The sequence below is a fragment of the Bombus affinis genome, chromosome 3, assembly GCF_024516045.1.
Source record: "Bombus affinis isolate iyBomAffi1 chromosome 3, iyBomAffi1.2, whole genome shotgun sequence".
NCBI lineage: Eukaryota > Metazoa > Arthropoda > Insecta > Hymenoptera > Apidae > Bombus > Bombus affinis.
Window position 1 is genome coordinate 10,662,484 of NC_066346.1, and position 18,537 is coordinate 10,681,020.

At 31.5% G+C, this 18,537-nt stretch overlaps 2 protein-coding genes and 1 long non-coding RNA gene across 10 annotated transcripts in view; 2 read left to right on the forward strand and 1 right to left on the reverse strand.

Moving 5' to 3' along the window:
* LOC126914680 (pyrokinin-1 receptor-like) overlaps nt 1-8,807 on the forward strand; it is a 34,204-nt gene extending 25,397 nt beyond the window's left edge. For all 8 annotated transcript variants that reach the window (XM_050718958.1, XM_050718961.1, XM_050718954.1 and 5 more), the window contains 3 exons: nt 6,626-6,840; nt 7,430-7,835; nt 8,357-8,807. In XM_050718958.1, the coding sequence (XP_050574915.1) occupies nt 6,626-6,840; nt 7,430-7,835; nt 8,357-8,604 (869 nt within the window). In that variant the 3' untranslated portion in view covers nt 8,605-8,807. The remainder of the gene's footprint in view (nt 1-6,625; nt 6,841-7,429; nt 7,836-8,356) is intronic.
* A 647-nt stretch (nt 8,808-9,454) lies between these two features.
* LOC126914246 (uncharacterized) lies at nt 9,455-18,213 on the reverse strand. Its single transcript, XM_050717892.1, has 9 exons — nt 18,059-18,213; nt 17,052-17,185; nt 16,477-16,644; nt 15,922-16,220; nt 12,450-12,629; nt 11,009-11,144; nt 10,462-10,629; nt 10,142-10,278; nt 9,455-9,828 (listed from the first exon to the last, which is right to left on the reverse strand). Exons 2-9 carry the CDS (start codon nt 17,179-17,181, stop codon nt 9,661-9,663), a joined length of 1,386 nt encoding a protein of 461 aa, XP_050573849.1. The 5' UTR covers nt 17,182-17,185; nt 18,059-18,213; the 3' UTR covers nt 9,455-9,660.
* On the forward strand, nt 12,913-15,910 carry LOC126914880 (uncharacterized). The gene is made up of 2 exons (XR_007709901.1): nt 12,913-13,302; nt 15,358-15,910. It is a non-coding gene; the product is annotated as an uncharacterized LOC126914880 (long non-coding RNA).
* Nucleotides 18,214-18,537: the final 324 nt, after the last annotated feature.

Here is an 18,537-nt window from a genome sequence, read left to right on the forward strand (position 1 = left end):
TTGGTCATTTTATAATTTACTATCGTATCGTAATTCTTTACACATCGATATCTCAATTGTATTTCTATTACATTATCGTTGTTCCTATATTTAAACGTTCGGAATTAAAAATCGAAGGTTTCTCGTTTCATAGTGATAGAAATAAAAGGTAATCTAAACTGAAAGAAAATAAATCGGAGAGAAGAAGGCAGAAACGAACAGCGGAAAACGTTCTTAAAATTTAAACGAGTCCAATAAACGTTCAAAATAATCCACTGAAATTTATTTCTCCGTGTTGCACAACAGCTTCGTCGAGCATCCCATTATCGATCGTAAAATTCGAGTCTTGCCTTTACCGATACCCTTAAATGTAACGCAAAATCTTCTTCTAGTTTTCGCTACAATTCTTTCAATGACATAGATTATTGAGAAACGAGCACACGCTGCCGGTGAGAAGTTTACATTGTTAGGTATTTGATAAAATCGAAAATTTTGTGAAGGTAGTCCGCATACATGGAATTCTCTTCATTTAGAAAAATCTTTAGACGACGATCCATCAGAATACGAAGAAAATAGCCCGCTAATATATTTTTAGAAAACATTAAAATCGCTGTATGTTCCATAGAATTAGAAAATTTTTAGAAATAGCTCGCACAAGATTCTTCCACGAAAATTCTTCTTCTCTTACTCAGTTCCTCTTCTTCCCTATATTAAAATGAAGATAAAGAACATTTTTCTACTAATACGATTATTGCGTCAATACCAAAATAACGATTAAATTGACCAAAAAAAAAAAATCAGTAAAATACAATTTAAAAAACCATTCCAATCTTTTGACCAGCACAGCGTATAAATACATATCGGAGGAAATGCGTGTGCGTACACGATTGTTGGATATTTATTGCGGAAACGACTGTTTCTCAGCGTTTTCCATGGCCTGTACGATCTTATTCTGTTCACGAAGATCAGGGAATGATGGATAAGCAGCCTTTTTTATGCAAAGTAACCGACTGGCGAAACCACAACGTCAAAAGACGATAGTGAAGGATGGACTGGAACGCGAAGAAAGCTTTCGAGGTCGATAAAATCGATCGGAATTTCATTTCAGAAGTAAAACGTCTTTGATGTCTTACCACGTGAGTCTCGATCGTTCGAGGGATAAATAAGCTAATGTAATCTGTATGTCTGGTGAATCGAAAAGTGGACGATGCAGTTCAGAGAGTTTATGGCTTCTGTGAAGTGATCTATACATTATTGAATTTGTGGAGTGCCGTGGATTATTGAATCTACATTGATCCGAGATTTTGATTATTGGTTTGATTATTGATAGTAAAGGAACTTGAAAAACTTCAAATTTGCTTTTATTGAACAGATGATCTACATTATCTTTTTATTTTCATCAGTTTTTGCGTCAAAGAGGAAAATTATTATTTATACAACCTGAGTTTAGTTTTACAACGACATTCGGTTCATCTTCGGTTGTTTCGTGACGCTGCAAGTGGAAGGTTGTGTTGTTTCCGCGAATGGTGGCATATCTTGTATTAAGTCAGCCTTGTAATGTCGTTGAGATGACTCACGAAGATTACCTCGCAAATTTTGAAAAACCTCCCGTCTAAAATTGACATTTTTTTTAGTTGTGTCGCTATCAATGGCAACGAAAGATATGTTTTATAAGGAAATGAAAGTTAATGTCTGTTTTTGACAAATCAAGAGTTCGAGATCACTTTTGAGAAATGATTGTAATTTATTATGAATTACAAAATTCGTGTTGGTTATTATTTTATTTATTTATTATTTCTTAGTCCGTGCCTTTCGGCTTTGGACGAACTTTCCGTTTTACATCACTTATGTCTAATTCGTGTTGGTTATTATATTGTGCTGAATTATTACATTTATTTAGTAAATTAAAGATGATGAACGTTTCCTTTATTTTAGAATTATCACTGATCACACAAATTCAGCTACATCGATTAAATGATAAATTTATTAATAATTCCATAATGATAGCAATAATGCTATAAGAGGATGAAGAATAAGATTCACATAATTCAATGAAATATCCGTTACAAAAGTATGAATACAAAAAAATATTTCGTACAGTTTATTCTTCATGACCAACTTTTTTTTATAAAACACAATGAACCGAACGCAAGAAATGGTTGATGACTGTAATAAAATGTTCGTAGAAAATCTCACATCGAATATAAAATATTCAAAGAGACATTGTTATCGTTTGTAAACACAATAACGAAGTATCAACAAGAGCATTATTTTTCACAAAAAATCAAAATTATGGATTGTATTATATAAATTACATCGAAACGAATGCGAAAACACTCGAAAACAAACAACGTTTGAATCATAGTGTTCACTGATTTTGTTTAATTTACGAACGAGATCCGATTACTTATTTGATAAACGAGTTGACTGGCGATTATGTGGGCGCCCACATTCTTTCGTGAAATACGAATATTTTGTAGCGAGGTCGTTGCCTCGAAACCGGCAACTTTCACCTAATGCTAAAGCGTAGTTGATCTTTCAAATGATTTAATAGCCTAATTTCATATCCAAATTCTATTGTTATTTCAATAAGCAGACGGATCTTTAATGATCTTTTTAGAAGAACTTCAACGTAAAATTGAAATAAAAGATGCTTATCAATCGATTAATATTTTCTTTAAACTTACAATATTTTTGAAGGATGAACGATTAACTCGACAATGAGTCAAAGAACGCATAGAGCAGAAGTATAATCGTCGAAGATTTCGAATAACTGGATATTAGTTCAGATTTTAAACAATTTAATTCAAAACATTCATTTTATTTATCATCATTTTTCAAAATCGTAGCTATTTTGAGGCAATTTAAATTATTTTTTAATTTATTTAATATTATTAGTATTATTAATAATATTAATATGTTATTTCACACTTGGGTAGAGTATACAATAGAATCAATTTATAAACAAAAACTTAAATTCTCTTTCGTAATTGCACGAATCGTGTATCTCGTAATTATACAACCCGTATGTTATATGTATTATTTTTTGGTCAAAAACAACATCGTATTCTAACCTCTGATCTCCCATAAATAATTTACACGTGGAAGTGATTTCCTTTCTATCAAAATCTGTTATTTCACGGATTACCGATTCGAAACAGCTCATCATAAACTGTATACCGTTTCCTATCCGAAGAGATCTTATCTGGAAGAATATGTTTTCTTATATAATGCAGTTTAGATGTAAATACAGTGAATTATCATTATAAAAATATTACATTGGTGCATATATGCATGAAAAATGTCGTTCTCGAATTTCAATGTGAATTTCAATTCGAACATTTGAATCTGTGCCAATACCATTAACTAAATTTTATTCCGCTGTCGATTGTTTTATTTGAACGTCGTTCGTATTAAGGAACGAGGAACGAGCTATAATACACGGTTTATATTAATGAAATTCATCATAAAAATGTTAGAACCTCGTTATTAACAGTTATGAATGATCAGAATATTTGCATAATTTATAAATATGAGTTTAAGCTCGGTCAAAGTACTGTGAAACTTGTTGAAAGCATACATACATTCTCAACTTTATGTAAATATGTTTATGTAAATATTGGAATAATTCAGCGTAGGTTCATGAAATTCAAGGTTGGCGACTTTTCATTAGGAAAGCAACCAAGTTGTATTTTGTGTGTCAAAATGGCTATACAATTCCAAAGATCAAAACATTGGAATCTTTATTAAAATATTCTTCGAATCCTTCCTGATTCTCTTGTTTAAAAACTTAAACAATTTTTGAACAAATAAATTCTTTCGAAGTAACGAAATTATCGAAATTTTTTAATAACTTTTTCATTCTAGAACAGATGTTTCTGAGAAATCTGAAGCAATGAATATTGTTTATTATTAAGGAAACAATCGTAAAATTATATGAAAAATATACGATCAAATATATGTATTTAGATTAGATTTATTTATAAAATCATATTATTTATTTTATCATTTACTTACGAAGTCAATATCAGATTAAATATGTTACGTTCTCTAATGTATCCGTTAGATGATATTAACGTTTTAATTTAGGAAAACGATATTTCATATTATGCGCTAATTTAGTACAACGCTTATCTAATTACAAACAATTCTGAACATCTTTATGGTTCATTAGTATTCAAGTATTTGAATTAAACAGAATCCTTCGAACGCTTAACGGTCCATTGAATCGGACTGAATCGATCACTTCCGAAAAGGTAGAAGTGCACAGACGTGAATCTAATATATATTCAGTTATTCAAGGAATCTAGACATTTAGTTCTGTCTGCTTGCCATAGAACTCTCTTTATTTGAAAAGGAACTTCCGGTGAACGAAGAACTAGTGATTTATCGGCGCAAATCATAAAAAAGTAAATCAAACTAAGATACTTGTAGATTTTCTTTCAAATAAAATGATTGTGGAAAAATCCACTCTTTAACAGAGAAAGCAATTAAATTAGCAGTATGTTATTACTTCCTTCGAATTATTTGTTGAATAAAGGATTTCACAGATAATTAATATCGTCTCTCTTTGTTATAATCACAAGAATTAATGATTAATTATTTGAGTCTATTTCTTTCATGAAAAATATGTCGACTGTAAGCGGAAAAGATACAGAAGATCGAAACGTTAAAAAGTCAGAAATGAAGGTAAATGATCCCAACGCGATTTGAAAAAATTTACGAGCTTTCCTACCGTGCTGTTTATTAACGTCACCTTGTAAGCCCATCGATTTATCTACCAAACAGGCAAAAAGCGAACTTTGTTCTGCCTCTTCATTACTATCCTTTTATTATAATTTTGTATTCTGTATTTTATTTTTAATTTTACATTTATATCCAATTTCTCCCGGCCAAAGTACGTTCTGTAGATCAAGATAAGAAAAAATATGTTAATAAACGCATATCACTGGAAGTTATAGATAGTTAGTTATAGATAACTAAAGTTATGATTAGAAAGAACGGTATACAAAATAAGCGGTAACGAACGTGCGTTATTAGGATAAAAATTATGAATCATGAAATGATATAAAAAAATCAATAAGGTTGCATTTATTGTTCTTTGAAGTTCTCGTTTATTACTCGTTGAAGTAACTCTTTTAACGATGTTCCTAATAACATATATGTAGTATCGTGGACAAAAGGCTTAAGATATCGGCCGAACCATAAACAATGTCGCGAGAGCCGCGGCATCGTCGGGTTCACCAATGTGTCGTCGGTCCTTTCAAGTGAATAGTTTCGTGGAAAAGGCCTGCGTGACCCTGGCCACGGGCGTTTGCGGAAACGTGCGCGATAGGGCGGGAAAAGACAAAGGGATACTAAAGACAGTGTTAGTCAGTTGAGAAGTCGTACAGTGTTTGTTGAGAAGCGAGAATGAGCGAGGGTAGAAGTCGGAGAGTGTGAATCGGGAAGTCGAGAGCCAAGTATGAGAATAAGACGTGCGACAGCATTGTAATCAGTTTGTTGCTTTAAATATCATTTATTAAATCAAAACATCATTACTTGTCCTTTCCTCCAAGATCCATTTAAGATACTACATATATTTATGTGACGTTTTCTCCTTATCTTGACTTATAAGGCTGTGCTAACAGCGTTTGGCCCCAAATAACTGGGGCACCCTGCAATCTATTATCAATATCCGATCGTTTGTCATAAATTCTTTCGAAATTTGCATAAAATATTACAGTTCCGAAAATTCAAGGATTTATCGAAGCAATTCTGCCTTAAAACTTATGGAATAGACACTTTAATTAAAGAGAAGCTTAATACCGACACAAATTGCTTGTGGTGAGTTACTAATCACGATACTAATTATTTTTAGGGGCCTAATATTATAGGTAAATATAGGAATTTAGTTATTTCCTAAATCTTGAGTTTATAAATGATCCCAATTATGCTATACAAATACCTACTTTTATATTTGATTTTAACTCCAAAAAAGATCCATAATATTATAATGTTAAAAATTTCACACTGTAAGTGTTATCATACGTAACAGAATTACTAATATTTATTTACAAAACGTTAAAAGTATGTATATTTATTGTATCCGATACCAACAACGTAGGAGATCTCAAGGATAAAGGTATAATTATTTTATAGGTCGTTTTTGTATGTTTATCTTGAATTATTCATAATTTCATTACATCCTCAAATAATTAAATAATGATAATCCATACAGATCTAAAATTCCCCATACAGACAATTTCAATGAAATCGTAAATTGTAATTTCTACTTCAAGAAACTCAACCGGGAAAGACGAGTTAACTCGTCATTTTGGTTGATAATTTCTGTGGACGTAAGAAATAATTTTCATGGACATCGTAATTTCTTCATTTTTGAAGTTCCCTTATTCTTTCACACGTGGCTTTGTTTTCGTTAAAAATAAACTCTGCCATATGTACGTCTGCAAGAACTAAAATTAACATCAATGAAAATAAAATTTATCTTTATTAATTTTTATCTTTAAAATCATAATTTTTCGTTTAAAGACGATCCGGTTAATAGGTTAATACGTCCGATTGTAAAGTTATCTGCTGTAAATACCAATAATAAACGCATTTATAAGAAAAAAAAAATGGGACAGAAACGATTTGATCGTTGCAGTTGCAGTAGTAGTGGCGTTCTTCATCTGTTGGGCACCGTTCCACGCTCAAAGGCTGTTGGCTGTGCACGCAAAGAATACGACTGAACCGAAAGACGCGTTAGTAATAGTCTACACTATCCTCACGTACATATCCGGGGTGCTTTATTACCTTTCCACGACAGTGAATCCACTGCTCTACAACATCATGTCCAACAAATTTAGGGAGGCTTTCAAGGTAAGTTATCACTTGAGAATTTTGAATTGAAATCTACCTGTCAACGATCCTGTTTCAATTATCAATCATCCCCCAGAATAACGAATAATAAATGTATCTTTGTATATTCTTGTTACATTTTAACTGTGTTTTTAACTTTATAAATGAATATTTCCGTGGTTTTTCTTTGTATCCTCTATGTTTTCTTCTTTGCACCCCTAAAGTAGAAAACTACAGAGCTTTACAACGATCCTGAAAAATCTAAGATACTACAAACGAGTAGAAAATTCAAGCTACTTGTACCGTCGATCGGTACAAGTCTACCGACGAGGATAGTAATTAACGAATGCTAATAACGTTGTAGCGTCAAAAATATAAGAAGAGATATAAAGAACTGGAAATCGCTATCAACGACTTTTCATCCAAATTGTGGAAATAATAAGTGAAAAAAAAAAGAGAAAATGACAATATTACAATAGATACTATTACAAACGTAAAAATTACAAAAGAGATCTGAAAATTAAGAAAAATCGAACCCCCACCCTCCCTCCCCAAAAGATTGAGATGGAGTCTGACAAAGTACGTTAAACAAACTGAAGTTAACTTTCAGTCGATGCTGTCGAATCACTGCGGGCGGAAGTGGTCCTCCCGCAAGTCAGTACCACGACAACCGACGTACAGTAGCCTCTCGAGGTACGCGAGGTCCACGTTCAGGCAGACGGATGATCGTCAAAATTCGCCGTCGATCTCCGTCAGCGACAACAACCAAAAGCTGAGAACGACCAATACCACCGAACTTACCGGATTAAACGGTCGAAAGGACAATGGACGAAACCAGTCCGACTCTGTGGCGAATAAGATCAATCATCGAGAATACAGCAGAAGCGTATCCAGAGGATTGAACTCCAGTCAGTTTACCTTAATGTCGTCCGTTAGTAAAAGTTTCAACGAAGGCAACAATAACATGACTGCGACTTACGTGAACATTCAAAGAGCACCGAGAGTTGTCACGCTCGGTAAGTGAGATTTTATTTGTTACTTTTAATTTTTCTTGATTGTACGAATACATAAGCCTCGGTTAGATCAACTGGTATATCAAGGTATTTGGTGGCGATATTGTAAAAAGGGCGTAGAAATGTTCTTCAAATCGACTAGGTGAAGTCCTGGATCGTTTATTGAATATTGATTACGTCTAAATGAGCCATAATTTACAAATATCAGACATTGACGAACTTATTCAAAGTCCATGGCCTTCGGCTAACTGTAGCAATCAGCGTGTAATAGTCACGTTGACGCGCAATAAAGGTTAATAATATAAGAATTGGCGAAGAAAATAACGATTTTAAGCATCGATCACCGTAATTATTTTCACATCAACGAGACAGTATAATATTTAATTGTCGATCGAGAAGATGAAATATTTTAGCTCTTTGATGAATTATTCCGCTGGATACAGGATATAGCTTTTTAAATTATAATTAATCTGTTTCGAGTTATGAGTTTCTAAGCTATAATTTTTTTAATTTTCTTTAAACAGGAATACTTGCCGGCAGATTGAGATTGGGAACCAAAGAGCTATTTTCGCCTCAACAGAAGATCGTAACTAGTTCAGCGCCCAAGCCGGAAACGAGGACAGTGTTGGCACCGCAATTCCAAAGTCATCCGAGTATAGAGAGTGCAAACACTATCAGTAACTCTAGTTTAAAGGACTATGACGAGACAGAGTTTACTGGTATAGAATTGGCACGATACATGGGTGAACTGAACTGTGACTTAATCACTTAACGTTCGTTTAAGGAAAAGCGTCCCTTTGTCGAACGAGCGAAGCATAAGTATTTAACGAACTAAAAAAAAAAGTTGAGAAATTGAGGCTTTGAAGTAAGAATACGTGTATGCGAACTTCTATAGGCAACAGTCAAGAGAATCTAAGAAAGAAGAACTTAAGACTTGAAATTTAAACAAAGATACTGAATATGTATGTCTTTTAAGAGGGAGCATATTTGTAAATCTTAGATCTTAGATTTGTAAATCTTAGATCATATTTGTAAATCTGTAATCGAACAGCAGGGGATCTACGAACACGCTGATGTAAATCATATTATTAGTCTGGCATAAATGCTTCCCCAGTGTATTGCGAAAACGCCCACATTGAAAAGATCCAAGATCATCGAAATTTAATATTACCAATTAACACTACTGCGTTGTATATGCCCTTTCCGCGTGTTCATCAATCCTTTTCGCGCGCGCAAACATCATTATAAATCACTGAAACGGTGAAAACTGTAAGAAAACGATTTCATGGATCATTTTGCGTAAACAGCAGCGCTTAAACAAATTTTCTAAGAATAGATACAGAAAGAAATTGAATAATATCGTGAAAACATGATCTCAGACGATTTCAAATTTAATTAATGGTAAATGTTATTATAGCGATACTAAACATAGAGCAAGGTCGTTTGGAAATTACAGAAAGTCATAGAAATCGTGTAATATTTTAAGGAAATATCGTTCATAAGTAGTACAGTGCGAATTGATTATATGATTAATTATGAAATTTGCTTTGTATATTCTTGTACTTCATTTCACTGAAAATACAAGTTCACTGCTTCGTAATTACAAAAGGAAATCTCTTGAATAAATATAAGCGATATTTATTTTTCTACTCGTATCATACATAACAATTTGTAAAAACCATTCATATATCTCATCTATGCTTTTATAAACGTGACGTGAAATTTGTATAAAACATAAAATGTAAAAGAATATGCAAGCACACTTGCAAGAAAATAAACCAATCAACGAGTCCTGTTAAACTCTAACGCACGTAGAATATCTCTAAGCTTAAAACATGCTTTTGGGTCGGCTGTCGAGATAAGCTTTGATGTTGGGTAGCGACCTAACTTTCTCTACCAATTTCTTCAGTTCAGGGTGGTCTTTGTTGATGTCGGTTTGCAGCATGTTGGACAAGGTCTCCGATTGTGCGGCATAGAAAAGGTCAGCCCATGTTAACTACAACGACAATTGAAAATGTAGCTTAGAAATAAGCTTAAAATTACTTTAACTGGTATTAAGAAAGTAAAAAATTAATCGACCCTACTTTTTATAAATCCTTTTACTTTTACTTTACTTTTCATTATTGATATCTAAAAAATAGACTCAGATAAAGATAAAGATTACAAATTTAGAGCAATAATTAAAAAAAATTACAAAGAAAATCTTTAGTGATATCGCTCTTTTCAACTATCCAATTTGTGGTCGATTACTGAAGAAACAGCTTCTGAGAAGCTGATTTCTAGATTTTGCAAAACAAATAAACAATTACCTTTCCATTGACAAAGTGTCCTCCGTTTTTCTTCACTTGCTCATCTAACTTTTGGAGCATGGGAAGTTTGTTGTCAGCGTTGGTCTTCAGCTTGGCCTTATATCCAGGGTCTTGTTCCCAGTGGTACTGAGAGTATGCTATAAATTATAAACACAAAATCGATATATAAAAATTAAAACATAAATTCGAAATATTCTCTTCAAGTATACGTATTTCTTTGTGTGGACTGTTCTTCATTTGAAAGAAACAATAATCATGAATCAAAAAATGACAGAGCAAGTACTGTTAAAGTGAGTTAACGCAACGTAATAGACGCCTACCTGATCTCACGTCATCGATGGTGTCAACGGTGGCATCGACTAGGAAAGCTTCTTCATCGTTGGAACCATAGAGATTGTTTTTTCTGGCGAGCAGGCGAAGGATTGCTTTCGATTGATAGTAAGCCTTGCCGTCGATTTCCAAGACGGGTACTTGACCAAGTGGCATACCTGAAATATTCGCGATCATCAATAATCAACAAGTCATTAATTAATATTACGTGTGAACAGAGGAATTCAAACATTTATCAAAATCAAAGCTCTTGACTTTCTCTTTGGGAAACATAGCGTAGATATTATGTATCTTCGACAGGAGTCAAATATGATATCGTTATTTATACAGTTTATACGGAAGTCTTAAAAAAGTTTATACACTTCCATCGAGACCTCATTGGACATTCACTAATTTTGAACCAAGTATTTGTCAAATTACATTTTTTATATAATCTGAACTTGTATCTTAAAAGTTCTTTTGTAACATAAACTGTTGAAAAACGTAAACTTCATACGATAAGTATGAAATTAATATATTAGAGTTTTGAATTTTTACCTTTCTTAACTTCCGGCCATTCATCCTGAGTGAGCCTCTTATCTTCGAATTTAATTCCACTTTGGTGCAAAACCAGCCTAATTGGTTCAGCAAGGCCAGTGATGTTGAAGTAAGTCAATTTGTAGCTGGGCATTTTCTGTATTAAACAAACATAATTTGTACTCAAATTTTCTAATATTATTTTGTTTGCTTCTAGAGTAATGTTATTCTTCGTTTATATTCTCACGAGGGAAATTAATCCAAGATCGTACTCATTATAATAGAAATCAGTTTGAAAATTTTGTAATAATCTTTCCAAATATATAATAATATTCTAAAATTTATTTATATAACTTTATACGTAGATAACTGAACAGTTTTATTTTGATAATATCATGAGTTGCAATATTACTCGTACGTCCGATATATCTTTGCCGTGATTCATGTTATATAAAATACGCAATCGCTGATGGCACAATAATGTTGGTATCTAAATCTCGTCACTAATTATCTGTTGTTACCTTCGCAAGGTAAACACCTAACGTATATTATGAATTGTACGAAGTCTTATGTAAGGTATCTATGAATACTACTACTACTACTACTAAGACGCTACTTCGAGTATTTTTGAAATAAACATTAAAGAGTTAGAAAGTTAAAAAGGATGACGATTGAGGAAATCGAAAAATTGTAATATTTGATATTCGTGATGCTTGATAATTTAAATATTTAGAAATTGTAATATTTGTAAAATTGGAAATTTTAAGCACTGAATATTCTCAGGTTTAGAAGTTGAAGATTCAAAGTTGAATCTATTTGAACAAGGAAAATTCGATTGTAAATATATATAATTGCAACGCTCTCGCATAAAAAAAGAATCGAAATTCAGACACTGAATGAAACTTTTAATCGCGACCGTATAAACAAGGTAATATTAGTTTAAATAAATTCTTGCCCGTCAAACTGACAAAGTGTAGCTGTCTAACAGTAGAAGATTCTAATTGTTCAAGTACTTCAAATTAGCGCAACATTCATTAATATTTTCTAAAAGAAACCTTGTACTTAGTAGTTTGCAACTTAATATTACGTTGAATTCATGTTTATTATCCGTGACATTGAACATCATAAGAGAAGTGAAGGTTTACGGTTTCTAACATTAGTTTCGTTAATCATACGTGTATAACGACTAACCGGCTAATAACACTCACTTTTTTACGCTGACACATACATTACTATAGTTATAACGTCAATAAACAGAAAATACATAAAAGTTAAGCGATAAAGAACACATGCTATCGATTGATATTTTAATGAATATTAATTTTATTAAAATGTCTGTTTAAAATTTATAAAATATATGTAATAGTCTATTTTTTATCTCTAATATTTAGAAATCATAGAAAAACAATTGACGAAATTTGCAAAGACTGGAGAACACTTATCAAATTTTCAAGTTTCCTACTTTTTTAAGGGCATAATAGCGTATTGCGCAATATTGCGCAAGAGAGTTGTGCGAAACTTCAGAGTGACTCAGAATGAAACCTGTCGCTTCTCTCCATTTAAACAAACATGGATCAATATATTCAATGAAATACTCTGAGCTTCCAACTGTATGATATAAAATCAAACATCGTTCTCGAAGTTAATTACCTTCGGCTTCTGTCAATGTTGAGAGAGCTAATTCTAATTATAAAGATTCCTTTGAAAATACGATTATTATTTGAAGTTTGGAAAAAAATTATTTATCACGTAATAGCAGTATTTAAATGAAATTTCAAATTAATTTAATTTTTAATTTATAATAGAATATAACCTATTAATAAATTTCGAAAATAAAGCGTGATGTTACATTGTCATGATGCGAATATATTAAAATACAAACTTTTACAGAACCTTTATCACGTGAAAAATGGTATAGAGACATAAAAGACTTACGATGTTTTATGCTGGAACGTAAACTAGACACGTTGATCTCTCGTAGAATACTGTTTCGAATTACCGACCATGAGCTTCATATAAATAGTTCTTGCAATCCTCCGAGAATATCGTTCCCCCCACCATGCTGAATGATATTCGTGTGATAAATCGCGATAGCGTACATGGCAGAATCAACTAGAATTCCTTGATAGAGTAACATCCTTCGTGGCACAGCTTTGTTAATAAGTAAATCACTTCGTAATGGGTATCATAAAAAAAGTCTATGAACTAAACGATCTATTGGGGCGTTGAATGACGTCCGTTACGGTTACGAGCAATATTTATTGTAATTACATTGTTTAGCCCGCTAAAAAGACTGTCATTGTTTGAAAAGGGAGGTAAGATTCCACTTCTCTATACTCGGTTTCATCGGAAAGGCTAAATTTTCTAGTAGATTGCAAATTATTTATTTATTGCGTACACAATGATAAATTATGTGAAAGATGGTTAATTTCAAAGTTAACAAATTGTTGAGGATAGGAAATATGTTCTGATTATAATGTGATGAAAAGTCAATGCTCTTTTTTTAATTGAAAATAGTAAATAATAAAATTGGACGAATTGCGATAATCTAACCAGCCACTTTCTAGATTGAGGTTAGGTTAGGCCTATTTCATAATGTCAGATTGTTGGAGTGGTAAAATTCTGCAAGTCATGGGGATAGCAAAAAAAAAAAAAAAAAAAATAACTCAATGTTACACTCCATGTGATAACTTTTAGAGTAACTTTACTTTTAGAGTAACTTTTAGTAACTTCACGAAAAATGATTTCGCTTTTACGATATCTCAATATTTTATGATATTTTTCATATTATAAAAAAATTAAGTTTATTGAACGGGTTGAAATTCTTCAGCTTTATTTTTACAAGAAATTTCGGAGTTAAAGCTATATAATTATGATAGTTTAATAATCAATAACTAAAATGATTCTAAGTCTTTAAAAATCAGGCCACGAAAGACTATAAATCTTTAAAAAGACAAGAGATAGAAAACAAGATAATTGTCCTCGTAATCGTTTATTTTGATCAAGAAGTTTTGTTAGAATGATAAATAACATTGATATGTTGAGATACGTGTTGAAATGAGATGACTTTCTAAACAAAATTGTCGGTACGGGCCAAATTTTTAGAATTAATAATGTCAATAAGAATCTTGTACAGTCATTCTTTCGTAAATGATTTTAATTTTATCACTGGTGTAATAATATTTGAAGATAATGTTATCTATTTATTTATATGTATCCAAATAAGGCAATATCGACTGATTCTTTAAGTAAGCAGTAAAATATAAGTAATTACCAGATATCGATTGCTCAATCTTATACAAATCAATGTAGGGTGAAAATAAAATATTAAGAATATTTTACTAACTCTTTTTCTCTCGTTTTATATTTTGAAATAGAGCATAACATTCGTGAATTAACACGAGCTTAAGATTTTTTGAAGAACGTAAAAGACGGAATACGAACAATAAAAAAAGGATGTTAAATACAGAAAATAGATTGAAATTTAGATTATGAAATATAAAAAAATGATATTGCATAATTTACAATTATTTACGATAGCTTACGTCAGTATGTTGGAGGGTAAACTATAAAATATTCAAAAACTGATACCATTTAGACATAATTTAGGAAAACAATAAATTGCGGAAACCGATAATTAAAACTCCATATGATCAATACTCCAAAACTCTAATCCTAATAATTACTCAGCAATAATTATCGATACTTCATGCTGATTAATGTTTGAACTCCGTTTTTTTTTTTCTGTATGTGTATACAAATTTCGTACAGTTTGATAAAGCGAAATTGAATTATCATTTTTTTGTACTGCTTCAAACATTGAGATTTGTCATCTTCAAGGCCGATCACACATAGTCACAGATTGCGGAGTTGCATGGGTAATTAATTTTACAATCGGTTTTCCTTTGATATAGATGTGAATACAAATAGCCATTGATAGACAATATACCGAACCAATTCTAGTTTAATTTGAAGTCATCGATCGTTTGATATCTTTGGAAGAATAGTAAAAGTACAAAAAACAAGAAAAAATGGCGTTAACTAAAAGATAGCTCCAATTTATCTCATAAATATTATCTATATATCATTTGTAAGATGTAAGTGACCAAGATATCGAATTATAAAAAAATTGTATGTAACGATTAATACTTAAACGTTACTTACATTTATGTACATGAAAATTTGATCCTTTATTAACTAAGTTACTGATCGACAAAATGATCTCCTACATAATTCTCCGCCTTACAAAGTGCAAATAATCCCACATGAACTGAAATGCATATTTTTTTTTTTACGCAAGCCTTATCTGTACCTAGCAACGAGCAAGCAGATTAATTACTTTGCACACGGTCGTATCTTGTTTGTTGTAGGCGAGTTCTCTCGTGGAATCAACGAAGTACTCAACTTTAAAGTGATAACTAAAGAACAACATTATCGTATCGATAAAAACCATGCTTTTTCGCAGAAATATGTAACTCATATTTTTTTTAAAGCAACACTCATAACGTATTGAATAAAATTATCATACACTTTTTTTGTCCAACATTTGTGAAATACGATATTATCAAGATCACCAAGAAGGTAATCTTCAATTCTTAATGAATATAACAAAAAACATAATTAATGATTATTTGATGGTTTTATTATTATCTCTGTATTACAAAATCACAACATGGTGTTAACAGTTTATATAGTTCATATGTTTCTGTAGGAATATACAAATAATAGTTCTCTATCGCAACGTAATCTAAATGGAAAACCCTAATTAAATGACAAAAATATCAGTAATAACTGGAACTAGTGAATGTTAAAAGCGATCAGTATATTCCATACAAACTTCCATCAACGTGATTCGTCCCTCATTCTCTCAACACACTAAGATCACAATCTTTAAACGCTTATAAAACCATCAGCAATCGTAAAGTTTAGAATTCGCTATCTGGGCGCCTCTCAATCCAGCTTTTGATGTTAGGCAGAGCGAGGACCTTTTCCTTCAGCCGCGTCAGATTGATGTAATTCATAATCAGATCAGACTCGTACATAAAGCAAAAATAATCGAGCAGAGCAACGAATGTTAAATCAGCCCAGGAGAGAGTACCGTTGTGGAAGTAGCCATCATTTTCCTTCACTTGCTGGTCCAAACGTTCTAAAACGAATGGCAGCGTCTCTTCAGCAGCCTTGCGTTTTGCAGCTTTGACCTTCTCGTCCCCCTCATAGTGGAAGGAGGCAAGTTCTGAAAATTTGTTTTCAATTAAACACTATTCGCTAATGTTATACTAATTTGAATACAGTGTTGTGCAAAATTTAAATGATACTGAAGATAGAATTACAATCCTTTTTAATCCTTTATTTTCTATTGTTGACATAAGTGTATCGTTCGATTAAATCAAATATTAAATCGGATTTCAACTAATAAATACCTGAACACATATGTACTATTTGTTATTAAGACTCTTATAAGTTTTATGCAAAACAGCACTGATACTCACTATAACGAACATCATGAATAGTATCAACAGTGGCATCAATAAGAAGAGCTTCCCAGTCATTCTTTCCAGCTAAGCCATATTGTTTGGCTAAGTAACGGCAAATAGCTGTAGATTGACCAACCTTTCCTTTATCAGTTACGAGCATAGGAAGCTGACCATAAGGAGTCACTAAAAACATACAACTAATAGAATCAAAGATTCTATCAAACAAACAGTTTAGTATTCAATTTTTAGTAGAATTGTAAATCATTAATTCTAATTTAAAACTTCATATAAAGAAATATAATTAATTTCCTCAGTTTATCATAACAGATGATGTTGCTTCTTAAATATCTAGCTTCCTGTTATCTGTTTTGAAAAGATAAATTTAATTTATTGATAATTTACCAGCAGACAAAGGGCATTGTCTTCTTAACAATACCTATTGTTTTCCCACATATCTTATAGAGCAACGGAGAGTAAACAATAATCTCTGTTATGCTGTGCATAATTGTGTTCTACTTTATTTAGCTACTTTAGTTAAATTAGGAAAGATAGGGTTTAAGAAACAGAATTTCTTTAAATTTTAAGCTTACAGGGCTTTATTTCTGGCCAGACGTCTTTGTTGATACGTTCATCATCAAATGGAGTACCAGCATAGCTAAAGAGAAAACGGATTGGTTCTCCCAATGCCGTGACTGGGAAGTAAGTCAATTTATAGGGCATCTTGCTGGAAGTATAATATACACAAAGTAAAAACAAAGAATCATTGATGACAAAAATTATATTATATAAATTATGAAGTATAAGACAATTTAAATAAAAAGCATCAACTACTAACTACTCACATAGCTATTTGTATCTTTATATTTTAATATATCTTAGATATAAAAAAAATATTATTTTTGGATGTAATAATGTATAAACTTACGCCAAATATTATAACAAAATATTGCACCTTAAAAAGTTTATAAGGAAGCTATCAATTAATGCAAATAACGCATTTGAAAATATTAATTACATTCGCGCGATTCGTTATTTCTAGTATTAATTTAATCATATGGTTTTATACACCCAAGACTCCTCCTAACAGTAATTTAGTACGATTACTAGTCGTATGCACAATGTATGTATGTATACAACTTTCGTAAATATAAAAAATATAAAAACATTCAGCATGACTATATATTTTTCCAGACTTAAGAAACATTTTTTAATTGCATACTTAAATTTATCGATCAATTATAAACATGTAATAATATTTATTTCTTTCAATTACTAATTTTTATATCATCTGCCGTTCCGTTAATGCGTACAAGTATCTTATGTTTATTATTTAGTTATCAATAAAGAAGAAACATTTTCTAATTGTACACTTAAATTTATTGATCAATTATAAACATATAATAACATTTATTTCTTTCAACTACTAATTTTTAAATCATCTGCTGTTCGGTTAATTGAGTTACGCGCCGACTTTCCGTACAAATATCTTATGTTTATTATTTAATTATGAATAAGGAAAAGAACATACAAAATATAGTTTTTAAACGGTTTATCATAAGAGAAACTTCGACTCAGGATATATTTATTATTTACTTACAATTTTTTTTTTTAAGACTTCAGAACCGGAACAAGCACACAAAATTCCCAAGCCGGTTAACGGAAACTTGAATGTGACAAAAGTAACCTTCAGATCTCTATATGTTCTTTTTCCCCACTATTGCTACCACGTACTCTTATTCTATTCGTTGAGCTGCGTTGATATGTGAAATTATGGCTACATAAAAACATCCGGAAAGATTTATATTGAACGATTTATAGTTTAACGTTAATAAATTTCGATAAATTAAAGATGAAAATTATCTTGATTTATGAGAACATGTTTTCTGTAACAAAACTTAGTAAAAACAAATTATTAAGGCTTATGGATTCTTCAATGATTATGTATGTACTCATAACATCGTTCGATAAAGAGTCGAATTATACACAACATTGAAGCGCGAAATTTCAAATTCAACGAAAGATAAATAACAAATATTGCGAATAAATGATATTAAATTTACAATAATCTCATGTAAG

Bases quoted from the DNA above. Each gene is read 5' to 3' on its own strand.
- LOC126914246 (XM_050717892.1), bottom strand. From the start codon at position 17,181: ATGCCCTATAAATTGACTTACTTCCCAGTCACGGCATTGGGAGAACCA. The intron at 11,145-12,449 runs GTAGGAAACTTG...TGTTTAATACAG, and splicing joins GCTATTATGCCCTTAAAAAA to AAAATGCCCAGCTACAAATT. The intron at 9,829-10,141 runs GTAATTGTTTAT...TTGTCGTTGTAG, and splicing joins GACACTTTGTCAATGGAAAG to TTAACATGGGCTGACCTTTT.